The 27,958-nt window shown below is 43.8% G+C and overlaps 1 protein-coding gene across 1 annotated transcript in view; it reads left to right on the top strand.

The window, feature by feature from the left end:
- The window catches only part of dym (dymeclin), a 75,488-nt gene extending 48,787 nt beyond the window's left edge, over positions 1-26,701 (top strand). The window contains exons 9-14 of the mRNA XM_072662479.1: positions 15,232-15,417; positions 17,769-17,947; positions 19,818-19,943; positions 21,955-22,068; positions 23,583-23,677; positions 26,503-26,701. Coding sequence (XP_072518580.1) covers positions 15,232-15,417; positions 17,769-17,947; positions 19,818-19,943; positions 21,955-22,068; positions 23,583-23,677; positions 26,503-26,701 — 899 coding nt within the window. The remainder of the gene's footprint in view (positions 1-15,231; positions 15,418-17,768; positions 17,948-19,817; positions 19,944-21,954; positions 22,069-23,582; positions 23,678-26,502) is intronic.
- Positions 26,702-27,958: the final 1,257 nt, after the last annotated feature.

The following is a 27,958-nucleotide window of genomic DNA, read 5'->3' as shown; positions in this document are numbered from 1 at the left end:
TTCCTCCCTCAGGAGTTTGAGGTTGACTCTTGTGTCCTCCTGACAGCTCTGTGTGCGCTCTCATTCGCTCCCGCTCGCTTACCCTGGGGACCTTTTGTCAGGAGAAACGTCTGGCAGCGCACATGCATCCTGTATTGCCCACACACACACACACACACACACACACACACACACACACTCGGAGCATGGAGGTATCAGACAGACGGTGTTGATGTATACATGCGTTTCCTCTCTGACAGATGGCTCTGAATGACTAAGGCTCATTTACATAATGTCCTTCATGTAGATGCCCCCCCCCCCCTTTTCCCTCCCTCCCTCCCTGTCCAGAAGAAAATCTTCCTCTTATGGAATAACAGAAGTCAGTCAAAGAGGACACACCCTGACTCACCCTCTTCTGAACTCACTCACTTCAAAACCTCGTATTAACCAACTTAAAGTTTACCTAGAAAGCCCATTTAACGCTCTGATCAGCCATAACATTAAAACCACCTGCCTAATATTGGGTAGGCCCTGCTCGTGCCACCAAAACAGCCCTCACCCGTTGAGGCACGCACTCCACAAAACCTCTGAACGTGTCCTGTTGTGGTATCTGGCACCTGGAAGTTGTGAGGTGGGGCCCATATGAGCATCAGTGAGCTTTGTTTTTTCATGACCCTGGTCCCGGGTCATTGTTTTTCTTCCTTGGAGCGCTTTTGGTAGGTAGGTACTGACCGCTGCATACCGGGAACACCCCTCTAGACCTGCCTGATGTTTTGGAGATGTTCCGACCCATTCATCATTTTTTGGTCCCAGATTCTTGCACATGCCCATTTTTTGCCTTCAAGAACTGACGGTTCACTTGCTGCCTAGTATGTAGATCCCACCCCTTGACGGGTGCCGTTGGACCCAGATCATCACCAGATGTGATTCATGTCACCTTTCATTGGTTTTAATGTTATGGCTGATGTGATGGTGTGATCATGCAGCTAAGTTTTGCGTCTGGAGCTATAAAGCTAATGCCTAGCCAATTAGCATAGTGCTAACTGCATGCATAACCCAAGTCATACTACCTTCTTCACCTACAGACGCTGAAGACACCTCATCCCAAACTCCCCAACCCTGTCCCAAAAGTACTGGATGGAGCACCACCAACACAATCATTCCCTGGCTCCACAGCTCAATGCTGGGGGGCTTTATACCCCTCTACTAGCCCATGCCTTTCATTAGGCAGCATGGTGCCAATAGGTTCATCATGAGGTTCATGCTCCAGAGAGTCCTATTGTTCTATTGGCAGTACTTCTCTACAGCAGTGGGTGCAACTTAGTACAGTACTTGACCATTTGTTACATACAAGGGGTGTCCACAAACATTTGTCCATATAGTGTTTTAGGCCATCTCCACTGGCAGCACTGTCCGCTCTTCGCTGTGAGCCGTGTTAGCATCGGAACAGTGAAGTAATCCTCGTAATTGAGCTTTCAGTGCCTCGCGAGCTCAAATACGCCAGACGTCCTTACCGGCGCTCAATTCATCAAGCGCTCTGCTTTCATGCTGTCAGAAAGCACTCTGAAGAACACTCAAGTCGTCAATGAGCGGCTAAGCTCTGTTTGATTTCTATGTGGTCATCACTCGATCGGTCAATGTAGCCGTTCAGACCCGCTGGTCAATTCGCTCTTTTCAGCCGCCGATGGTATTGATCTGAGCTGTCAATGAGTGTTCTTTTAAGAGCTCGTTGGGAATAGGGCCCCGTTTATCTTGCTTTCCTTTAGTGTTGCAGATAATAGACTTACTCCAGCCGTCCTGAGCCGTATTTCATTCACGCATGCTTACGGTGAGTCTTCGTTTAGTCCAGCTATTAATGAAGATACTGTTTGTATTGCCTAGAATCCAGAAGATCCCTCTAAGCTTAGACAGTCTGGAGACCATAATACTCTACATACTCTACACCTCGCCCAAGTCCTCTCAGTAGAGGGAGGGTCTTCAGTCTGGGTTGAAGACCGTGAGCGTTGGACTCTGCTGTTCGGACACCCAGGGGAGGTTCGTTCCTCCACTTCGGTGCAGAACAGTAAAAAGTCTGGACGCTCGTCTTCTGTGGATCTTAAAGGATGGCGGGTCGAGCCGAGCCGTACTTGAAGCTGGAAGGGCTCTTGGTGCAGATCAGGCTTTGGACCATCGCCATCAAGTACGGAGGGGCTGGCTGGTCCAGTCTTGGCTTTGTAGGCCAGAGTCAGGGGTTTGAATCTAATGACCTTGGCTGATGTTCCGCAGCAACCCGAGTCCCGCTTAGAGGGCGATTTGTATTTACAGCAGTGGAGTAAAAGGGAATTACACTCCTCAGCTGTAGGGGGAGCCCATGAGCAAATAAATAGCACCACAACCGGTAAAAGCAGACAGCAAGCTGAGTAGCGTGGAGCGTGTACTGATCTGGTGTAGTGTGAACCTGGCATACCTCTACGTTCTCACTCTGCAGAAGATCTGTATCCGTGAACAAGACTGGCTCCAATGGCTGATTGATGGGGGAGGGTCTAAAATATGCAAATTAGATTGGTTATTGAACCTTTTATATTTTATAATGTATCTGTCACCTATAATTCAAAAGTACCAGCAAAACTATTCAAATGGAAAACAAGGCGTCCTCAGACTTTTGACTTTTAAGGTCAACATGTACACATTCACCTTCTACCTGCCCCCTTCCCGTGGTACCCGTGGCCCCCGTGGCCCTCGTGGCCCTGCGCCTGCGTTGCGGCCTCTGCTTGCGGGTCACGCAGTGCCCTTTTGAGTTGTGTTATTTTTATGGATGTTTTCTGGCGGCTCTGTGTGACCTCAGTGCTGGGGTGACTGACTGCAGTCCAGACTCTCTTATCAATAATCTGCAGCTCAGGCACCAGACACAGCCCGCGGGCTCGGCGAGGTGAACGTGTGTGTGTGTGTGTGAGGGGTTAGCCATCATAGATACTAATACTAAGCAGTACAACAGTATCATATAAACTTATATATACTAATAGTGGGGATGACCCACCTCTCCCCACCCCCCCAGCTCAGATTCCACTATGGACCGTATTATGGAGATGGACAGTGTTCATTACATAGGTTAGCTGCTCCACTCCCTGGAGTCGTCGTTGCCCTCTGGCATTAATGGCCCGTGGGGCACCACCGTTATACCGTTGGGAGGCACTCTCGGCACACCTTCACTACAGCCGCTCTAGAACATCCCAGGAAGTTCACCCCTCACCCGGTACCCTATTGTCATGCCCCTTTTAGACATCCTTCGGCAATGACATTCTGCACTCTGCAACAGCAGCTGACTGGTGTGCTTGCTTATTTATACTGTCCGCAAACCCCAGCCTGTGGCCGATTGGGCTTCCTGGGTTTGGGAGTTGATTCCAAACCAGGGCTGTTCATAATATTCTGATATGACTGGTTTATGTATGTATATATATATAATATATATTATGCTATTATCTACATCTGTCTATTTGTATATAGATAAAGAGATCCTAAAGATCCTGAGTTGTTTTTCTAATGCCCCATATATCACTATTAAAATGGACCAAATTGATAACTGTTTCTTTTAGGTTTCTGGGCTTAAAATTAGGATTAGGTGTAGGGTTAAGTTACAGATTAGGCTTTTTTTTAATGGAAACACTTCCATATCTTTAAAATATGAACTTATTAATTGCAGAGAAATATAAACGTTATAACAATTAGTGCAAGTTAATGTAAAAAAAGAGCAATTTCTAGTATTGTGGACCATTTCTGTTGGGCAGCTGGGGTATTAAACTACATATAATAATAATAATAATAATAAACACCAGAGATCATGTCCTGAGACACATGAGAGACACCTACAGAAAATCGGTCAGAAAGACTGCAGTATCTCAGATAACCACTCCAGCAGACCACGCCAGGTTCAGAAGACCACCCCAGAAAGCTGAGGCTGCAGTGTCCCCGCGCAGGCTCGCCAACGCTGGACAGTTGAAGACACTGGACTTCATTTCTGTTGGGGAACTCGCAGCTAGAGGGTCAGCATGTGGTGGCGGTAGCATGAATCCATGAACCCAACCTGCCCTGCTGATACCAATCACCTTTGCTGACCATGTGCATCCATTCCTGCCTACAGTTTACCCAGATCTTCTAACGGCTACTTCCAGCAAGCCCTCTTAAGTCCTCTTAAACTGGTTTCATGAACATGACCGTTCGTCCTGTGCCTCTCGGAGGCCTTCCTTGTCCAGTAGGACACTTTTGAGGTGTCGTAGAGGTTGAGAGGTTGAGCATGAAGGTTCTCCGGGAACATCTACAGGTCACGTCAACATGGACCAGAATCTCAAAGGGAGATATGGAACATATTTATGACCTTATGTCCTGACAAGGTAATAAAACAAGCTTGTGTGTGTGAGTGTGTGTGAGTGTGTGTGTGTGTGTGTGTGTGTGTGTGTGTGTGTGTGTTTTGAGAGGCTATTGTAGACGGTCAGCAGAACTGGATTGTGTGTTGATGGGCTTAACCAGCTTGCAGGGTCAGTGAGGGGAAAGTGTGTGTGTGTGTGTGTGTGTGTGGGTTGATGCAGACGTGAAGATTGTGTGTTAGATAAGTGTGTGTGTGTGTGTGTGTGTGTTTGGATCTGGGTGGAATGTCCCTGGGCATATTTGTCGCTGATGCATCTGAGCTGCTGGAGGGCAGCCACAACGTCTTCATTTATTTGCAGCTCAGCAAACGCAGCTCGTAAATAAAGCCGAATAACACGCCGTCTGGCCCCCGCGCCGTGTGATTACTGTGTCTCACACACACACACACACACACACACACACACGTGTTTCACCACTCGTCTGAATAAACACACAGCTCCACATGGACGTGCTTACGCATGTGTGGAGTTTCGCAGCCTGCGGGTGATGGGTGGAGAAAGCCAGCCATCTGGGATGGCCTGATCACCTGTCGCTTATAGCACAAGCAGAGATGTCCCTCACACCTCGATCCGAGAGTTACTGTCCGAATGTCCAAAAGCGTGCGGACACCTTCCCGTCCAGCATTACCTTCCGAAATTGTTCTCACAGATTTGGAGACCTGGGTTCTATGGTGTCGCTCAAAGAACCGTTTGAAGCTCCTCTACGTTTGACAGTCCCGTCTCAACTACTGAACTCGGTTACTCCTTCAAAGTGATTGTTGGCTTAATGTGCCAGTGTTTATGGGATGGTCTTGTTTAGGCCGTGTCCAGGTGGTATGACTGGGTCCTCACAGTTGCTCCAGCAGTGCTCACTGGGAGATCCTCACAGTCTGATATTATTCTGTGGCCAAATGTCCAAAAGTGTGCGGACACTTTCCCGTCCAGCATTACCTTCCAAAATCAAGAGTATTAATAGGGCAGTTTGTCTGTTGTCGTCTGCTGGAGGAACAGCCTCTGCTCTTCTGAGGAGGCTTTACACTAGGTGTTGGAAGCTGGAGAGGACCAGGGGCTGAGGATGTTGATTAGTTCTGGACTGCAAACCCTACTCCAACTCGTCCCGGAGTTGTTGGATGGAGGTCCATCACTTCATAGAACACGGTTCCACTGCTGGAGGGCTTTATACTCTCCAGTATGCTGTAGAGCATGGGGGGCTCATCCCTTCCTGTCCCGTCCTGTCCTGTCCCTGCCATACGTCAGAAAGGTGCTACAACTGGTTCTCTAAGCGATGCCACAGAAGAACCATTCTTGGTTCTATGGTATTATTCCAGGAACCCATTGCAGCACCTTTCTTTTGAACAGTGTAGACTAACCGGATGCACTGATTTAGAAGAACTGTCAGACTTGAAGAACCCTTTGTAGCACCCTTTGTAGCCCCCGGCAACCAAATTTTTATCATTTTGGCTGTTTAGTGAAGCGTTCAGCCGAGAAAAGAAGAAATCTGATCAGACACTCCTCAAAACTCTCCCAGAATGCTCTCCTCACACCTCTTACAGAGAACAGCCTGGGCGTGGTCCTAATATTCTAATGAAGGAGTGTGACTGACAGCCTTTGTGTTGATGTTACCATGGCAGCGAGGTAGTGTTTTTTGTTTTGTTTTTAGCTTTTAACTTTGGGCTGCTGTTGTGATTTTGCAGATCTTAAGGGTTTACTGAGGTTCTGATATCTAGAACCGAGTTACCTGCCCATATATAGATATAGGCTATAGCTATAGGCCCGTGGATCTCATTGGCTATGGTCGGAATGTCCCGTCCGTCCAAGGCAGCCGCTCCTCTAGCTCGCCAGGTTGCTCGGACTCAAAGAGAGGGGGGCGGGGCCATGTTAGCCTTGTGATTGGTTCAGGGGTATGCTGATGTAAGCCTGACCCACTTTTCGGGCCGCCTACTCCACATTAATTACAGCAGACATTAATTAGACTTCAGAAGGAACCAGGTACCCTGAGGAAGGCAGCTCAGATTTAGCTTCCCAGGGGCCTTAAAGCTAGTAGAGTATGGAGGGCTGTCTAGATACTTTTGGCATCCAGATATATGAGTACACCTGAAGAATTGCTTGGTGAGGAATCAGATGTGCAAGATTTCCCCCCACTTATCCGAAGTGTAGTAGATCAGTCAGGACGTGTTTGGTGCCTAAGGGTTCTGCACTGGCGCTAATGTAGCCAAAATGTAGCTAAAACATATATACACCAATTAGCATTGTTCAAACTGCAGGCCTAAATCAACCTCTAGTCGATCTCTAAGGACGTTTACATGTTTTCCGACACTGGATGACTAACCGCTATCTAGGAACATCAAGCAAGTAGTGGTAAAAGCGGTATTAGCCATGTTGTAACCTGAATTCTGTCACTACTTTTAGTCCGTGGTTGCAGATCTACCCCAAGTTGCAACGTCTAACCACCTGATCCAGTCTGAGCCAAGCGTGTCATCATTTAAGTATGCAGGATAGGCTGCTGTATGGCTTCTAGACCTTTTGGCTAAGCTTAAGTGTAGGTTTTTTTTGAACAAGGAGCTGGAAGTGGAGCTTGCGTCCAGAAGGTTGCTGGTTCCATCTCCAGGATTGGCATTCATTGCTAATGTGACCTTGAGCAAGGCACCTAACCCCCAATTGCTCCCTGGGTGTGTATTCTCACTTCCCTAATCACTACATTTCCTTCGTTCAGGATCAATAACTGGAAACTGGTCAAGGCCTTGATTTGGAGACCCCAGTTTGATGGTGTCGCTCGAAGAACCGTTAGAAGCTCCTCTACGTTTGACAGTCCCGCCTCAACTACTGAACTCTGCAGCTCCTTTAAAGTGATTGTTGGCTTAATGTGCCAGTTTTTATGGGATGGTCTTGTCTAGGCCGTGTCCAGGTGGTATGACTGGGTCCTCACAGTTGCTCCAGCAGTGCTCACTGGGAGATCCTCACAGTCTGATATTATGATCTTTGGTCATTTGCAGAGTGAAAGGCAGAGGTTGTCTGTCTGTATCTGTCTGTCTGTCTATCTATCTGTCTGTCTTTCTATCTGTCTATCTGTATCTGTCTGTCTTTCTATCTGTCTGTCTGTCTGTATCTGTCTGTCTGTCTATCTATCTGTCTAGCTTTTTATGTATCCATCTATCTATCTATCTGTGTCTGTCTGTTTATCTGTATCTGTCTATCTATCTATTTATCTATCCATATGTCTGTCTGTCTGTCTATTGATCTCTCTGTGTCTGTCTGTCTATCTGTCTGTCTGTCTATCTATCGATCTGTCGGTGTCTGTCTGTCTATCTGTCTGTCTGTCTATCTATCGATCTGTCGGTGTCTGTCTGTCTGTCTGTTGATGCAGAACATCAGCTGCAGATGATCAGAACATGGTTGGAGAGGATTATTCTGGAGGAGTCTGGAGTCTTATTTAAACCTCAGACGTTTAGTCTGGTCTGATCTTGATTGATGGTTGAATTGAGGGGTGAAGAAGATCACCATCATGGTCAGATCCAGATCCAGAGAGCTCTCTGAGGCCTTCAGGAAGAAGGTTGAGGTGGAGATGCTGAGGAGTCTGGGAAGAGGTTTGAGAAGATCTCAGAACGGTTAGAAATCCTCCTAAAGCGGAGAACATTTCCAACCGCTGCCTGCATGGCCAGGTCAGGCTGTGAATTGCGTCTTACAGGGTTTAGATCTTCTAATGTTCTGGTTGGGTGAAGGAGCAGTTAGTGCAGTGAGTGTTATTAATGATGAATTGTGTCGTGTGTGTGAGTGTGTGTGTGTGTGTGTGTGTGAGTGTGTGTGAGTGTGAGTGTGTGTGTGAGTGTGTGTGAGTGGGTCAGGCTGCCTCTTGTGCTTGCCCTCCCCCTGTCTCTTGCTCGCCCTCTGCTTCTGTCTCCATGGGATATTCACTTTGTGGTCAAGAGCGTTTTTTGGGGGCTTTTTTTGCGCCCTCGTCCGACACCCTCCTCCCTGGTTGTGTAATGGTCTGGCTAGCCGCTGCCGCACATGGGAGATTGCATTATTGTGTTTGTGTGGCGGGCCAAGGGAAGCAGGCCAGACACAGAACAAACAACGGTGAGGTAACTGGAGCCGTGTGTGTGTGTGTGTGTGTGTGTGTGTGTGTGTGTGTGTGTGTGTGTGTGTGTGTGTGTGTGAAAGTGCAAGAGTGAGATTATTTATCAACATGCTTTTATTTTCTGATTTGATGCTTCAGTCTGTGTGTGTAAGAGGCAAGAGTGTGTGTGTGTGTGTGTGTGTGTGTTTGAGGTCGTAATAGGACTCTAATGGAGCAACAGTGCGTTCTCGTCTCATACACACGCTGGCTTTGATGACGTGGGGAATGTCTAAGTGCAGACTGCCCGCGGGCGCCTCTGCTATCGCTGCTCGGCCAGTAGCGATAGTGACCTCATCGTGACTTGGGTTTGAGTGCAGAGAATCTGACAAACTTGAGCGATCACAGAGATCTATCTAGAAGACATGTTAGCTTAGGATGGGAGATGCTAGGCTAACCTTGCTAACGAACACTGTGACCAGTCTTGAAACCCAAATCACATATTCACTGTAGGGACAAAAGTATTGGGACACCTGCTTATAATCGTTGTTTCTTCTGAAATCAAGGTTATTGAAAGAGCTGACCCTGCTTTTGTTGGAGTAACTGTCTCTACTGTCTGGAGAAAAGGCTTTCTACTAGATTTTGGAGGATGAGCATTGCTGTGAGGATTTGATTGCATTCAGTGACTAAAGCTGACGTTGGTGAGGTCAGGATGTTGGATGATTATGATGATAATGATGATGATGATGATGATCCCCAACTCTCTAACTCATCCCAAAAGTACTGGATGGAGCACCACCACCACCATCCATCATGCCAGAGAACACCGCTCCTCCACTGTTGCTCCACAGCTCAATGCTAGGGGGCTTTCTACCCCTCTACTAGCCCACGGCTGGCATCACAAGGCATGGTGACGGTGAAGCTCAGGTTAATGTTGATTGAGTTGATCTGCTTCAGAGAGTCCTTTTCTATTGGCAGTACTTCTCTACAGGGACTAGACAAGCAATCAGTGCAGCTTAAAGTGGCTGAATGCATTCATCAGAAGGGGTGTCCACAAACTTTTTTTTTTTGACGGATAGTGTAGCTTTATCATCGCAGTATGCGATTTGGTCGATATTAGCCCTTCTGAACTCATCTGTTCTTGCTCACAACAAATAGATTGCTGTCTGCAATTGTTCCGTCATCAATCAGACGCCTTAACAGACTGTCTAGGGACGCTAAAGCTATTACAGTTGAGGGATATATTGATTATTTGATTGCTGGATAATTAGCATCTGATTTCCAGACCTTCTGAGACGTGTTTGCCCTTTGTTTTCTTCAGTGAAGCCAGTCACTTGATCCCGTGTCATAAATTGTTCTTTACTTCATATTAGCCCTTAAGGTCCACTTGGGAATTTCTGTGGGGATATAATAAGTCAGGGGTTCAGCGGTGTGCTCACTGTATGGACAAAAGTATTGGGACACACCTACCTAGCCATGCATTTTGCCTTTCTTCCACACATTAGTGAAAGAACGTGAGGTTCTGAAGAGCTCAGGATGTGGAGGTGTCCCAATACTTTTGTCCCTAAAATGTACATTGCAGTAACTTATTTTTGAGCTATTTTCCTCTCTGATAACTGTTATTCTGTGCTGTCGACGACTTAAAATGACCGTTTGTTTATGTTTATTATTTTTAATTGTTATTTCAAAACAGTCAAAACCACCGAACGAATGGCATACATTATAATTACCCATCATGCCTTGGATTTAATGGGTTAAACAGCTATAAAACAGCACTAATAGGCCTTTATAATGGATGTAATAGCTACTAATGTAAAATATACAAAACTAAAACTCTAAAAACTGAAAATCAATATCATGGTATGTCAGTAGCATGGCGTAGGTGGTCCCATCCATCCCACAGCCCCCCAGTAGCACTCCACCTGCCATTTAATACCTTGCTCATATTGCATACAGCTCCGACCTTCAGACCTGACCTTCAGTAGCGGCGCAGAGTCGCCAGCGGAGTCGCCAGCAGAACGGTGGAGCCGCTGCATTTCTCTGATATCACGTCAGGGCCCCGGCCCCTGGTGCCGTGGTCACTTCCTTCATATTCTCAGTGCATTTTCTCTATCCATTGTTCCTGAGCCGGTGTCTGGACGCAGGGGAGGGAGGCAGTGATTGGACGGATTGCCTCTTAGGCTTGTCTCTGTGCTTTCCTGCTCCTCCTGTCCAGTGAGTTATGGCCCTGTAGCCTGGATCTCGAATTCAGGGGGCAGTCTTAACCTTCAATGGACCTCAATGGAAAAAGATTTTGGAGCATTTCTATTGGTTCATCATGAAATTCTGATACGGTGTATGAAGAGCAACAGCCAGAGTTCACATTTTTAGGACATGCAGTTAGGCTCAGAGTGGGTCAGTGGTCAAATGCGCTACTGCTATTGACCCGGTGGTCACAAGTTCAAATCCCGAGCCAGTGCTACTTTGCCATCGGCAACCGGAGTCTGAGAGAGCATCATAACTCTAAAAGCGATGCTGGCCAGCACAGGCGTCTGTAAGCTGGCGACCCGATTCAGCCGTATTCCACTGAACCACTCGGGTCCAATTCATTATTAATAAATAAGAGGTGCTTAGTAAATAAAAAGTACTGAATAATTAGTAATTACTAAAGAATAATAATTTAATAATAGTAATTATCCAACAATTACTACTTATTCATGAATATGAGACTCAGTAATTAGAATAATACGGAGTATAATAATTAATAATTATTCAATCAATAATTACTATGTATTAAATAGGAGGCACTCAATAATCAGAAGGTATTAAATAATTAGTAATTATTTAGTAATAATAATTAATTGTAAAAATTCAATAATTACTGGGTAATAAATAGGAGGCACTCAGTAATTAGAAGATACTGAATAATTAGTAATTACTCAATAATAATGAAAGATAATACTGAATAGTAATAATTCAATAAGTACTACTTATTAATAAATGTGAGGCACTTGGTAATGAAAAGGTACTGAATAATTAGTAATTACTCAAGAATAATCATAAATAAATAATAGTAATAATGCAATAATTACTATGTATTCATAAATATGAAGCACTCAGTAGTTAGAAGGTACTGAATAGTGAGTAATTATACAATAACAATAATACATAGTAGTAATTTAATAATTACTACTTATGAATAAATTGGAGGTACTGAATAATGAGTAATACTGAGTAATTAGTATGTAGTGAAAAGTTGGAGTCATAAACAAGGGCTGGGCTTAAAGTGGAGGTAAATTAAAGGTTCTTCACTGAATGAAGGGTTCTGCACTGTGTGAAAGGTTCTGCACTGTGTGAAAGGTTCTGCACTGTGTGAAAGGTTCTTCACTGAACGAAAGGTTCTGGACTGAACGAAGGGTTCTGGACTGTGTGAAAGGTTCTGCGCTGAACTAAAGGTTCTACAACAAACGAAAGGTTCTATACTAAATGAAAGGTTCTTCTCTGAACGAAAGGTTCTGGACTTGAACGAAAGGTTCTGGACTTGAACGAAAGGTTCTGCGCTGAATGAAAGGCTCTGCCCTGAACTAAAGGTTCTGGACCGAATGAAAGGTTCTGGACTTGAACAAAAGGTTCTTTATTAAACGAAAGGTTCTGCACTGAACGAAAGGTTCTGCACTGAATGAAAGGTTCTTCACTGAATGAAAGGCTCTGTCCTGAACTAAAGGTTCTGGACCGAATGAAAGGTTCTGCACTGAACAAAAGGTTCTGCACTGAATGAAAGGCTTTGCCCTGAACTAAAGGTTCTGGACCGAATGAAAGGTTCTTCACTGAATAAAAGGTTCTATGCTGAATGCTTCCCTGTGGAGCCCAAGCCAGTTCTACTGTGGCATCGCCCTTTTGTGGCAAGAACCCTTTGTAGCACCTTCATATTGAAGAGTGTGTCAGAACCCCCTTAGCAAATCCGATGGAGCTTACGGAACCACTCTGCCGGGTCTCGGAGGGGTTCAGGCTCTGTAGGTCTTACCTGAGCTTCTGTTACTTGTTAGTTTTGGAGGTTTTTCTCTTTAGGCACCGAACCCGTCCTGGCCAGTGGACTCTTTGCCGAACTCTCGCTTTATGAGGATTAGTTTCATGGCTTTTGGCGGAGGCAGTGTCCTGGTGCAGCTGGAAAGCCCGGTGTCAGCAGAACCCAGCAGCTAATGGCTGCTCCGGACGCTTTTCTGTTTCTGCTGCTGATGTTATTGTTTTTATGGGGTTTGTTTGTTAATCTCCGCTGGCTCAGGATTGGTTCAGCGCGTTCCGACCAGCGGGGCCGTGCTGTCCAGCCACAAGTCATTAGCAGTGGAGACAGATGTCCCAGCTTTGCCCAGCACACACACACTCACACATAAACACACACACACACACACACGCACGCATCAGACGGAGGTCACCCAAGTGCTTTGCTTCATATCGGGCAGAGCATAACTGTGGGAGATAAACTCTTTATGGTCAAGTAGTCTCTGAACGGTCAGCATGCTGCCTGCTCTCGCTCACATTCCCACACACACAATGCTCTCTCTGTCTCTCTCTCGCACACACTGACTCTCTCATCCACTCGGCACAGTGTTCCCTCTGTAATCCTCGCTTCATGGCCGAGCGCGGGATTGATGTGCTCTGGAGCCGACGAGCTTCTGATGCGCAGCAGATTCCAGTCAGATCGATTACTCTTCATCGGTTATGACCGGCCGAGACGCTCCTGACCGAATAAGCAGCCTGTAAAAACCTAACCGGTCAAGGTTTGAGAGAGAGCGTACATGCTGACCCGGCCCTGGCGCTGCTGTCCGATAATGAGGCCGACACGGCGTCCTCTAGATGGGGGTAAAGATACGCCTCCAGTTTGGCCTCCGGTTCAGGAGATATATCTCCTGTACAGTGAGCTCAGATCTGCAGCAGGGTCTTTGTGTGTGTGTGTGTGTGTGTGTGTGTGTGTGTGTATGCAATTATTTCAATTTCCATAAATATCAGTTGTATCTAAAACCTTGTCATTCATTTCATTAATTAATTAAAGACCTTTTTGATGATTTTTACAGTGAAATCGTTTGTATTTTTCACTTTTTTTAAATATTGAATTGTTATTTGCATTAGTCAAAATGTCATGATGACCGGACCACCAGCAATGCTTAAAAATTTGTTTTTAGTTCTCTTGTACAGTGAGCTCAGATCTGCGGCAGGGTCTTTTTTATATAGTTTCTATAAATTTAAACTATTTTTGTGTTTATAAGCATAAAATATTCAATATTATTTCCATAAATATCAGCCCTATCAAAAGCATGGTAAAAACATCAAAGCTGATATTTACTGAAATTAAAATGTGAGCGTGTTTTGAATTATTGCAAGGTCAACAGTGTGTGTGTGTGTGTGTGTGTATGTATGTATGTGTGTGTGTGTATGTATGTATATATATATATATATATATATATATATATATATATATATATATATATACACACACACACACACACATATAATGTTAGTGATGACCCTCTAATAAAAATAGCAAATATTAATCATTAAAACTTAATTTCATTTTTTACAGTAAATTTGATGCATTTTTCAACGTAAATTGTTTCTTAATTTAAATTTTATAATGAACGGACCAATAGAAATGCTTGAAAACTACTGAGGAAAAAAAATGTATTTTACATTCACTTCTATTTAAAGCTTAGAGGGATGTTTCCCTCATCCTGTAAAGCTGCTGTTGTGGGAATTCTGAGGTTTTCGCGTTGCTATGTAGAGTGTCTGTACGTAAAGAGCGGATTCCCCCATTAGGACCAATAATAACGTTCACTTACTCTCGAATGGTCTCATGTCTCTGCTGCCAGTATGACAACGATTTCCTAAACCGTGACGTAAAACCGTAGTCTTTCTGAGCATATTTAAACATCTGGACGTCTGATGGATCTTCATGTGATCAGTACTGAGGGATGGAGGTCATCTAAGTGACATCTAACTGACATCTAACTCGCACACCTGAAGAAACGTCTTTAATCATCATTAATAAAATGGAATTAATAGAAATGTCATTTTCCTTTGAGGAGAAAGTTCTTACCCCTTCAAATGTGTAGAATTAGACTCAGGAGCAGAACATCAGCTGCAGATGATCAGAACATGGTTGGAGAGGATTATTCTGGAGGAGTCAGGAGTCTTATTTAAACCTCAGACGTTTAGTCTGGTCTGATCTTGAGTGAATGATGGTTGAATTGAGGGGTGAAGAAGATCACCATCATGGCCAGATCCAGAGAGCTCTCTGAGGCCTTCAGGAAGAAGGTTGAGGTGGAGATGCAGAGGAGTCTGAGAAGGGGTTTGAGAAGATCTCAGAACTGTTAAGATCAGCTTAAATCACTTAGAAGTGGAGAATGTGTAAAATAACTTACCAGCATGACCAGGTCAGGACGTCCTAGCAAGTTCAGCCCACAAGATGAGTAAAGAAGCCTCCAACAATCCTAAAATATCATCATGGCAGCAAGTAGATCTCTCCACAGCTGGTCCAATTACAGCCTCTACCATCAGAAAGAAGCCAAGCAAGCTTGATCTACATTGAGCTGTGGAGCAGTGGAAGAACTGTGTTCACTGGAGTAATGATGGAGCTCAGTCCAGTACCTTCATCATCAGAACGTAACCATCCAGCCTCACTACCTGATCTGACTCATGCTCTCAACCTTCCATCCAATGCAATCAGACTCGCACATCAGTGTTCCAGCATCTAGTGTAAAGCCGCCTTAGCAGCAAATGGGACAAATTCCCAAACTGAGGTTATGTATTAAACACCATTCTTCATGTCTGTGCTTTGTCCTCCAGGTGGGCTGTGGAGTGTGTTCACGTTGGGTGGAGCTGGGAGCAAATCTGGAGTGGACCAGGAACAGAACCCACTCCCATTGTCCAATCAGAGCCTTCTACTTCTGCTGGTCTTGGCCAACCTGACAGATGGACTGGACTGTCCTAACCCTTACAAACAGGCTGTCACATGCTTCAAAAACACACAAGGTAGGGATTGGGATTGGGATTGGTCAGTATTCCTCGTCCAAAAATCCAAAGCATTAATATTAGGGATGCACCGATGTATCGGCTGATACTGAGAACCGATACCGACTCTGACTTAAATACTGGATAGATGCTCTAAACCCTGATATTTACAGTGTTCCACTTTTTATAGGCTGTATTTTATTTTATTTTTTTTATATCTGACTCTGAATTAGATCTAATAAGCTCAAAAAACTGCGTTTACTGGTTAAGGAACTGCAGGTAATCTAATTAACCTCAGAAATAGAAATAGAGTGAATAGAAATGTCATTTATTACTACTTTAAATGTGTAGAATTAGACTCAGGAGCAGAACATCAGCTGCAGATGATCAGAACATGGTTGGAGAGAATTGTTCTGGAGGAATCTGGAGTCTTATTTAAACCTCAGACGTTTAGTCTGGTCCATATGACCAGATCCAAAGAGCTCTCTGAGGCCTTCAGGAAGAAGGTTTAGGTGGAGATGGGAAGGGGTTGAGAGGAGTCTGGGAAGGGGTTTGAGAAGATCTCAGAACTGTTAGAAATTAGCCACTGTTCCACTGACCACTAAATCAACTGATCGACATGGCCAGGTCAGGACGTCCTAGCAAGGTAAGCCCAACAGCAGAAGCACAAGATGAGTAAAGAAGAGTCCAACAGTCCTAAAATGTTGTCATGCTGGCAGGTAGATCTCTCCACAGCTGATGTCCAAGTACAGCCTCTACCATCAGAAAGAGGCCAAGCAAGTAAATAAGATCTAATCAGCTTGACAGAACAGTTTACTGGTCAAGGAACGGAACAGTTTACTGGTCAAGGAACGGAACAGTTTACTGGTCGAGGAACAGAACAGTTTACTGGTCGAGGAACAGAACAGTTTACTGGTCGAGGATCTGCACAAGTTTCAGAGCTGAAAAAATGGAAAAATGGCCACAATGCAGAAACACGAGCAGGTAGGGAAGTGTGATTTTACTAAGATTCACCAAACAGCTTTTAACTGGTATTTAAATTCACATTTCAGAGCTGTGAAAAAACACCAGTTTAGTTTAGATTACACAACCAGTTTAGACTCCAGTTTAGTTTAGATTACACAACCAGTTTAGACACCAGTTTAGAAACCAGTTTAGACTCCAGTTTAGTTTAGATTACACAACCAGTTTAGACACCAGTTTAGAAACCAGTTTAGACTCCAGTTTAGTTTAGATTACACAACCAGTTTAGAAACCAGTTTAGTTTAGACACCAGTTTAGAAACCAGTTTAGTTTAGACACCAGTTTAGAAATCAGTTTAGGCACCAGTTTAGACACCAGTTTAGAAGTCCGTTTAGGCACCAGTTTAGAAGTCCGTTTAGGCACCAGTTTAGAAGTCCGTTTAGACACCAGTTTAGAAATCTGTTTAGAAGTCAGTTTAGACACCTGTTTAGACACCCGTGTAGACACCAGTTTAGAAGTCCGTTTAGACACCAGTTTAGAAGTCCGTGTAGACACCAGTTTAGAAGTCCGTGTAGACCCCAGTTTGGACACCAGTTTTGAAATCTGTGTAGACACCAGTTTAGAAATCTGTTTAGACACCAGTTTAGAAGTCCGTTTAGACACCAGTTTAGAAGTCCGTGTAGACACCAGTTTAGAAGTCCGTGTAGACACCAGTTTGGACACCAGTTTTGAAATCTGTGTAGACACCAGTTTAGAAACCAGTTTAGAAACCAGTTTAGACACCAGTTTAGAAACCAGTTTAGACACCAGTTTAGTTTAGATTACACAACCAGTTTTGACACCAGTTTAGAAACCAGTTTAGACACCAGTTTAGTTTAGATTACACAACCAGTTTAGACACCAGTTTAGAAACCAGTTTAGACACCAGTTTAGTTTAGATTACACAACCAGTTTAGACACCAGTTTAGACACCAGTTTAGAAGTCCGTTTAGACACCAGTTTAGAAACCAGTTTAGACACCAGTTTAGTTTAGATTACACAACCAGTTTAGAAACCAGTTTAGACACCAGTTTAGTTTAGATTACACAACCAGTTTAGACACCAGTTTAGACACCAGTTTAGACACCAGTTTAGAAACCAGTTTAGACACCAGTTTAGTTTAGATTACACAACCAGTTTAGACACCAGTTTAGACACCAGTTTAGAAACCAGGTTCGCCTGCAGCGGTTTGTCATTCAGCTGCGGCTCGCAGGTCGAGCTTTGGCTTTTGGTTTCTTTTAGTATTTATTTATTTATTTATTTATTTATTTATTTATTTATTTATTTTAATGTTTTTTTTATTGTGTATTCACATAGATGCATTAGAGGTGTGTGTGTGTGTGTGTGTGTGTGTGTGTGTTTTGTTTCAGACACGTCGTCCATCCCGTCTCCACAGCCTCACACTTTCCAGATCAACTTCAACAGCCTGTACACGGCGCTGTGTGAGCAGCAGCGCTCCGACCAGGCCACACTTCTGCTCTACACGTTACTGCACCAGAACCCCAACATGAAGACCTACATGCTGTCCAGAACAGATATGGAGAACCTGGTGAGTCCACTCACACACACACTCTCACACACACACACACACACACACACACACACACACACACACACACACTCATTGTAGTGCGTATATACTTTCGCAAATGCTGAATAATCTAAAAGACAGTCTGCTGGTGTCAGTTTTCTGTTCCAGTGGGAGTTCCAGTGGGAAAGGGAAGGTGGAGGGAGGGGAAGGTGGAGGGAGGGGAAGGTGGAGGGAGGGGAAGGCGGATGGATGGTTTTCTCAGATCACTCAGCTGCTCATAAAGCAGATATTCATCATGGTGTCAAACACAGTAAACCACAGAAACGGTCCTCACTTACTCTCTCTCTCTTATTCTCTCACACTCCTCATCTCCTCTCCTGTCCCTCACTCTCTTACTCTCACCTTTCACATAGCAATTACACTCAAACCTGTTTCAGAAGAAGGTGGGATTCCTTAGAACATACACACACACACACACACACACACACACACACACACACACACACACACGCACGCCCAGAGTGTAGGAGGCATGTCCCGGCCTGGTGGCAGGAATCCCTTTGTGGTTTAGAGTCACCTGTGTGTTTAAAGCCTTGCATTTCACAACATATATATATATATATATATATATATATATAGATATAGATATATATGTGTGTGTGTGTGTGTGTGATTACACAGCTAGTGTAGAAACCAGTTTAGAAACCAGTTTAGAAATCAGCTTAGATGCCAGTTTTGACGCCAGTTTAGTTTAGATTACACAACCAGTTTAAGATAGTGTTAAGATAGTGTGTGTGTGTGTGTGTGTAAATATGCATGTATATAATAGTTGGACTCATAACTATCTGCCACTAATAATATTACCACCATTAACTATCATTACTCTCATTACTCTGACCATTACTGCCATGATTTATATTAGTATACATTATTATTATTATTATTATTATTATTATTATTATTATTAGATATTATGATGATATCAGCACACCTGCACAGTAGAACAGCCTTATTTATTGGTTTGGTGACTTCTTATTATAATTATTTATTAATAATTTATTAATAGTTCTGATCAGAGGAGGATAGATGGGTGAGTCTTCCCAAGGTTCCTTCTCCAGCCCTGAGGGAGGTTTTCCTGACCACTGTGGTCTATGGCTGCTCACTGGGGGTCTTAGATTTTCATGTCTTCTCATGTTGTAGATTTCTTGTCTTTTGACTGATTGCTGATTCTGTAAAGCTGCTTTGTGACGAGTTATAAAAAGTGCTATTGCTATGATGTGTTATTGTAAATATATTATATTGTATATATATTAAATATGTTATTAACATTGCTAAACAGATATACCAGATGCAACCACATGCAAGCTTTTTTTTAAAGCCCACACATTTTATATATTTTATTTATAATATATATTGAATATTTTTGTGTAATATTAAACGTGGGTGTTCAGTGAAGTGATCAGTTTCAGTAGAAAACACAAAGCAGAAATCTGATCAAGCTCTCCTCAACTCAAAAGACCTCCCTGAGACCGGCCTGGGCGTGGTCTTACTGTTCTAATGACCGCCTTCTGTCACTGGCCGACAAGATTTGTCGATGTTACCCTCACGACTTCACAGATCTCTTTAGAGTTTACTGAGGTTCTCGAATCTGGAACCAAATTACCAGCTAAAATATAGAGACTAGCTAGAGCAGCGACTGGGGGAGCACCTGTGGTGCCCCCTGGTGGACGCTTGTCTTCCGTGCCTCTTAAAGGAGGGCGGGTCAAGCCGAGCCGTACTTGAAGCCGTACTTGGGCTCTTTTGGTTGGTATGGATCCATTAAATCAGCAGCAACCTGAACTCCTCACACTGTCTGTGTCTCTCTCTCTCTCTCTCTCTCTCTCTACAGGTGATGCCTATTCTGGAGATACTCTATCATGTAGAAGAAAGAAACTCCCACCATGTTTACATGGCTCTCATCATCCTCCTCATCCTCACTGAGGACGACACATTCAACCGCTCCATACATGAAGTGGTTAGTACATGTTCACACTTATTTATTTATTTAATTATTGGGGGCGTGTCTTGGAGTATGGCCATGCATGCATAATGTAATCCATATAACACCCTCCTTATAAAAGCAATAATGCACCCAGATAGAAATGTCAGATTTTGGAATGCAGGAATGTACGAGCGTCGGGCTGCACGCGCCTGTTTACCATTCACTGCCAAGATAGCAGCAAACGTCTGACGGTTGACGAACGTCTGCCTGGGTTGTGTTTAGTCAGTGGAGCTATATATATATATATATATAATGTGTGTGTGTGTGTGTGTGTTTCTCACGGCAGCCGTCACGGCTGGGTGTTTTGTCTTTGAGTGTGTTATGTCGTAAATTAGTTCCTTCTGTACTCATGTCACTGCAACAGAATTCAAGCTGACGACCTGTTCTGACCCCCACACACACACACACACACACACACACACACTCACACATGTCCTAGAAGCACTGTAACAAGGTAATAGCATTTAATATGAACTGGGCTATTACTAGACCTTAGTACTATCTAGAGACTAGATCTGTTACTTATGCATATATACGGTTTTCTATGTGAGTTAGTGTGTGTGTGTGTGTGTGTGTGTGTGTGTGTTTTTTGTGTGTGTGTGTATGAGAGTGTGAGAAAAAATAGATTTTTACTAAATAATTATGTGTGTATGTTAGTGTGTGTGTGTGTGTGTGTGTGTGTGTCTCTCACAAGCCTCATGCAACCTTGGCTCACTAGTGCACCTGATGTCATTATGGCTCCAGTCGCATGTTTACATTATAGATATTGATGAGCCCAGGCTCCAGCTTACAGGGGCTTGTGGGTAAATCAGATAAAAACATGAGAGCCATTAAAAATTCATTAGAACGGTGTAATGATTTACTTTTTTATCCACTTATTCTGCATGTCGCATGTTTCCCGCGCTTGACTGTTTTCTCGGATTGACCCGGAGCGGATCCATAAGTCTGAGTTTCCCTGCTGTCTGCAATGAGCCTTCAAGCCCAGCATGCCATTAAAGCCGATCACTGAGTAGCGAGCTGCACACCCACGCCAATACGGCACAGACAGCGAGCCGGTCTCGGTAATAATTCCAGTCACGGCCCGCCTCCTGCGGTAGTATAGACCTGCCCCTATACTTTCATACATACACTATATGTCCAAAAAAAAAAAAAAGTTTGTGGACACCCCTGATTCTGATCTAGCTATGTTCAGCTGGTCTTTAAGTTAAGCAACCATTGCTGACGCAGATGTGCCAATGCGCGCACACACACACAGCTTGTCTAGTCCGAGAGAAGTATTGCCAATAGAATAGGACTCTCTGGACCTGAAGCAGGTAAGCATGAACCTATTTGCACCATGCCTCCTAATCCTAGGTGTGGGCTAGTAGAGGGGTAGAAAGCCCCCCAGCATTGAGCTGTGGAGCAGTGTAAGAACTGTGTTCTCAGGTGGTGCTCCATCCAGTACTTTTGGGATGAGATGAGGTGGTGATCACCATCCACCATCCTGACCTCACTAATCCCAGCTCTTGTTGCTGAATACAGTCAGATCCTCACAGCAATGCCTTCTTCCCTGGACATGAGAGACAGTTACTCCAGCAAAAGCAGGAGAAAACGCTTTTAAATATCATTGATTTCAGAAGAAATCATGAATAAGCAGGTGTCCCAATACTTTTGTCCATATATTATATTGAATTATTTATATATGAATATGGGATTGACCGACCTTCAGTGGACAGCTTTGGACAGTATGCCTGTGGTCAGTGTGTATGTGTACGCGTCTGTCTGTCCGTCCGAGTGTGTTGCAGCTGTCAGGATGGATGCCGTGCGTTGTGTGAAGTACAGTTCGTCATGCAGTAGGTCACACACTAGCCTGAGGCTGTTGACCCGGTCAGCTTCCCTGTCTCAGTCTCCCTCACCACTGCTCTTCCTCTACCGTTCTGACCATTCTGCTGGTTATCTGTGATGTAATCTGGATGTCTCCCCCCCTCTCTTTATGCCTCCTCAGACGCTGAAGAACATAAGCTGGTATACAGAACGAGCGCTAACTGAGATTTCTCTGGGCAGTCTGTTAATCCTGGTGGTCATTCGCACCATCCAGTTCAACATGACCAGGACCAGGGTAAGATCCGCTTGCCTGGGCTTGGCTTTGCTATCCATATCCCAAGGGCAGGGTGGGAGGGGTCCGGTTGCAACACACTGACAGGTGAAACTTCAAGTAACAAAGCATTAAAATTAAGCAACCACCTAGCAACGCCCTAGCAGCCACCTAGCAATCACCTAGGATACCATAGCACACCGCCTAGGAACCACATAGCAACCACCTAGCAACCTCACAGCAACCGTCTGTGACACCTTAGCAGCTGCCTAGCAGCACCATAGCAACCCCATAGCAGTCACTTACTTTATGGGTTCACTTACTTTATCTAGCCTGCAATGTGGACATTCACTCAATGTGCTCAATAAAAAAAAAAACATGAGCAGTACTGTTAGTGTGTTAGTAGTTAGATTGTGTTACTAGTGACTAGTAATCAGTGTAGAAATCCAGATCATTCCAAAAGGTTCACTTACTTTTTCTAGCCTGCACTGCGAACGATTACTCAGTGTGCTCAATTGGCCACATGAACAGTACAACTATTGTTAGTAGTTTATTTACATTCTGTTTATCTATAATTGTGACTTTGATTATGGTCAGACCACATTTTTTTAGTAATCAGTGCAGAAATCCAGATCATTCCAAAGGGTTCACTTACTTTTTCTAGCCTGCACTCTGCATATTTACTCTACATGCTTGATAGAAGGCTTGAACGGTCCAACTTTTAGTGTCATTAGTGTAGTTAGATTTAGTTAGACTGTGAATTAGATATTGATCAGACCATACTTTATTAGTAATCAGTTCAGAAATCCAAGTAATTCCAAAGGGTTCACTTACTTTTTCTAGCCTGCACTCTGCGTATTTACTAACATGGTTGAAGGCTTGAACGGTCCAACTTTTAGTGTTATTAGTGTAGTTAGATTTAGTTAGACTGTGAATTAGATATTGATCAGACCATACTTTATTAGTAATCAGTTCAAAAATCCAAGTCTTTCCAAAGGGTTCACTTACTTTTTCTAGCCTGCACCATGGATGTTTACGCAACGTGCTTAACTGTTAGTGTTTATTGTTTATTTACATTCTGTTTATCTATAATTGTAACTTTGATAATTGTCACACTACAATTTTTAGTAATCAGTGCAGAAATCCAGATCATTCCAAAGGGTTCACTTACTTTTTCTAGCCTGCACTCTGCATATTTACTCTACATGCTTGATAGAAGGCTTGAACACTACAACTTTGAGTGTCATTAGTGTAGTTAGATTTAGTTAGACTGTGGATTAGATATTGATCAGACCATACTTTATTAGTAATCAGTTCAAAAATCCAAGTCTTTCCAAAGGGTTCACTTACTTTTTCTAGCCTGCACTCTGCATATTTACTCAATAGCTCAATAGAAGGGTTGAACAGTGCTATAATAAATGTGTTATTAGTGTAGTTAGGTTGTGTTAGTCTCTAACTGTGGATTAGACTATGATCAGATTAGGTTTCATTAGTCGTTATTACAGAATTCCAGGTCATTTTTTTGCTTCTCTCCTCAGGATAAGTACCTGCACACTAACTGCCTGGCAGCTCTGGCCAACATGTCGGCCCAGTTCCGCTGCTTGCACCAGTACGCCGCCCAGCGCATCATCAGGTGTGTGTACACGTCTCTCTGAGTGTCTGAGTGTGTATGTGTATGTGTGTGTGTGTGTGTGTGTGTGTTTTAACTGACCTGGCCCAGGGCTTACTGGGCCATTGGCCAGTACTCCAGATGGTCTTATCTGCATTGGTCAGGAAACTGGACCTTGTTAAAAACCAGAGGATGAGCAACTAGTAGGACAGACGTCCAATTTAAAAGCACGCAGAAAAGAAGCTCAGTGTGTTATTGTGAATCTGAATGATCTGAATGTCGTACACACGTGGATAGTGTTTCAGCTCATGATGTTCGGAGCACAAATAATGACTCTAAATGATGTTTGTCGACGTTTGATTCGAAGCAAAACACCAGAGTTGCTTTCATATGCCTGAAGTTCATGAATTTCAGCTTGAGCTTTATTGAGTGTTTGTTTTCCTGCCGTATCCAGCTCTGTGCAGCGAGTTTTTAATGCAGCTAAATTGACAAAAGTATTGGGACACCTGCTCATTTATTGTTTCTTTGGAAATCAAGGGGGTATTAAGAGTCAGTCCTGCTTTTATTGGAGTAACTGTCTCTACTGTCCAGGGAGGAAGGCTTTTTCTACTAGATTCTGGAGCAGCATTGCTGTGAGGCTTTGACTGCATTCAGCGACAAGAGCAAAAGCCAGTAAGGCCAAGATGTTGAGGATGATGATCACCACCCCACCTCATCATCCCCAACCTGTCCCAAAAGTACTAGATGAGGCAACACCACCATTCCAGAGATTCCAGGGCTTTATACCCCTCTACTAGCTCACACCTGGCATTAGAAGGCATGGTGCCAATATCTGCTCCAGCGAGTCCTATTCTATTGGCAGTGCTTCTCTACAGGTGCTAGACAAGCTGTGCGTGTGAGTGTCAGCAAAGGGTGCAACTTAAAGTAGCTGAATGCCTTCATTAGAAGGGGTGTCCACAAACATTTGGACACAGTATAAATAACCAGCTAAAAAGGAGGAACAAGAGCTTCTCATTCTGAAGAAAGAAAGTAGTGAGATCTTGTCGGTGAGCTAGTCTGAAGAACAGAGCTCGGTTCCTCCAGGTTTCTCCTGGACGCCCCCCAGTCCAGCCAGCACAGCGTGGAGGATGTGTTCAACTCCATCAGCAGCAGCAGCAGCAGCAGCAGCTCACCTGATTTACCATCATTAAGCCCTGATTTACCACCAAACCAGGTGTTGATATGAGGAGAACTCTAAATAATACTAGACTCCATGAGAGAGGAGAACTTCTAATGATGAGATGTTCTAATGATGAACACAGTGATGGAGAACCACCATGTTATTAGTGTTTATTCTAATATCTGAGCTGATAAAATCAGTGCACAGTACTGGACAGTGTTGAATTCAGCTAGGCAACATTGCTGTGGCTTTCGTCAGCAGTGTCCGAGAGAGTAGTAGGGGTAGCAACGCGAATGGGGTTTAGCACTCGCACGGAACGTTCAGGCCGGGTTCTTCCAAAGCATCATGGAATTTGTTCTCGAGCGTCTCGCTGCTCTCTAATAGTCTGTGTGTTTGTTTTTAAGCGTGTGCCCGTGTGCATTACTGTGTTTATTATTTTTTTTCCTCCCTTTTCCTCCCTTTTCCTCCCTAACCAGATTTGCCATGACTTCATTGGGAGTAAATAAACCAGCCCTGAGATGGGAGCGTAGCGTGTGAGCAGGCCCGGAGCTGTAATCACAGTGGAATTTAGCTTCTCATTGGCTTCCCTTAAAACACTGTGTCCCGCTGCTGCTGCGCGTTCTTTAGTTTACCGCATGAGGTAAATGCAAGGCAGTGATTCACTGTAAAGCTCTATTATACCGGAGCTCTGAAATATCAGTGCCATATTACTGCTGAATTATAGTGACAGGCTACACGGTCATATTCTCCCCATCCCCACCCTCTCTCTCCCTTTCTGGGAGTAAGCCATTCTCTGCCAGGCTCCATCAGTGAGTTGCCATAGTGCTGAACAGACCGCAGTGATTTCAACACCTAGTTTACACGACAAGCTCAGCACTAATGACCGCGAGGCAGGGCCAGATCTATCAGTCTGCATTACGTCCATAAGCATGAGAGCGGACTTGTACACAGACTCGTACGCAGATTCATGCTGGATTAAAACTGTTTCACTGTTTATTAGGCTGTAAAATCTAAGAATGATTACAGTTAGACTGTGTGAACTACACACCCTGCAGATTTATACCGGATTGAAAACACTACAGTTTTAATGTAATGCTAGAAAATACTACCTACACTGCAGATTCATACTGGAAAAAATCAAGTATAAACTACCCACACTGCAGATTCATACTGGATTCGGTCACTCCTAACTTACTGGCGTGAGGCAGTATAAATTACACACCCTGCAGATTCATACCGGATTGAAAACACTACAGTTTTAATTTCATGCTAGAAAATACTACCTACACTGCAGATTCATACTGGATTCGGTCACTTCTAACTTACTGGAGTGAAGCAGTATAAATTGCACAACCTGCAGATTCATACTGGATTTCATTCGTTCCAGTGTTATTACTGTCAGATTGTAAAAAGTACGCTCTGCAGATTCATACTGGATTAGAGTTATTACTGTCCGACTATAACAGCTCCACACACTGCAGATTCATACTGGGAAAAATCAAGTATAAACTACACACACTGCAGATTCATACTGGGGAAAATCAAGTATAAACTACACACACTGCAGATTCATACTGGATTACAGTTATTCCAGTTATTACAGTCAGACTATAACAACTCCACTTGGATTCATACTGGATCAGATGACTTGGATAGCCTCAAGTTTATCGGTCCTTCTCTGCTGTGCTAGATCAGTGAGCTGCCACGCTCATGAGTGCTCCACAGTGATCTCAGCGCCTAGTTTGCACGACAAGCTCAGCTCTAATGACGGCAAGGCAGAGCCAAGCTCTATCAGTCTGCATTACGTCCACAAGCAGCTCGTTCTGCTGCGCTGCACTGGCAGTGATGGCAGTCGGCTCCGCTGTGGGAACCAGGTGGTATTATTTTAGTTGTGTGCAAAAACACAAAGGTCAGTGTTTCTGGTCACTGAATTGAATAATTACGTTGTTTTCTCTTAATCTGATGGGAGGGTGGAGTGAGCTTTGCTCCTGAAGCACGCTTTCCATGCTTTTCCTTTTGGCACTCTTGGGAAAATCGTAGTACGCTCTTTACCAAAAGATTTTGAGGGTTTTAGTAAAAGCTGTAGTTCTATACATTAAAAACATAGTTTTTTAACACTGTAGTTATTGCGGGCAGATTGCAAAAACTGCACCACACTGAAGATTCATACTGGATTACAATTTTTAGACTGTTATCACTGCCAGATTGTAAAAAGTATTCATACTGGACTAAAATCACTGCAGTTATTACTGTCAACTGAAAACTAGACTCTAATGATTCATACTGGATTAGAATCACGGTCAGATTGAAAACTAGACACTAATGATTCATACTGAATTAGAATCACGGTCAGATTGAAAACTAGACACTAATGATTCATACTGGATTAGAATCACTGCAGTTATTACTGTCAGACTGAAAACTAGACACTAATGATTCATACTGGATTAGAATCACTGCAGTTATTACTGTCAGACTGAAAACTAGACACTAATGATTCATACTGGATTAGAATCACGGTCAGATTGAAAACTAGACACTAATGATTCATACTGGATTAGAATCACGGTCAGACTGAAAACTAGACACTAATGATTCATACTGGATTAAAATCACTGCAGTTATTACTGTCAGACTGAAAACTAGACACTAATGATTCATACTGGATTAGAATCACTGCAGTTATTACTGTCAGACTGAAAACTAGACACTAATGATTCATACTGGATTAACTGGACAACATTATACGGGATGTCATGGGTGACGCCAATGCTGCGCTGTGATCAGGATGTTGAGTCCTTAAGGGAAACCAGGTGCTGCTGAGTCCTGCGTTCCGCACTAACTGCTTTCTCTACCGCTGTTAGACCACGAGCTCGTTAGCGTGAAGTGCAGGAGACGGCTCCTCCTGCAGGTATGAAAAGCAAACATTTGCTGACACTCATTAAACAAGTGGAAATGTTTTGTTATTGCTAAGTGTGTGTGTGTGTGTGTGTGTGTGTGTGTGTGTGTGTGTGTGCGCCCGCCGTTCCTTCTCTAGTTGTTGTGTTTTTCCTCTTTCTGTGTTTGCTTTGGCTGAGCTCTGTCCGGGGCTCCGGTGTGTGGTGCGTGTGGAGTTCCTGTGTTGACCACATTATTCTCCAGAGTGG

The sequence above is a fragment of the Salminus brasiliensis genome, chromosome 18, assembly GCF_030463535.1.
Source record: "Salminus brasiliensis chromosome 18, fSalBra1.hap2, whole genome shotgun sequence".
Lineage (NCBI taxonomy): Eukaryota > Metazoa > Chordata > Actinopteri > Characiformes > Bryconidae > Salminus > Salminus brasiliensis.
This window is presented reverse-complemented; position numbering and strand designations above follow the sequence as displayed.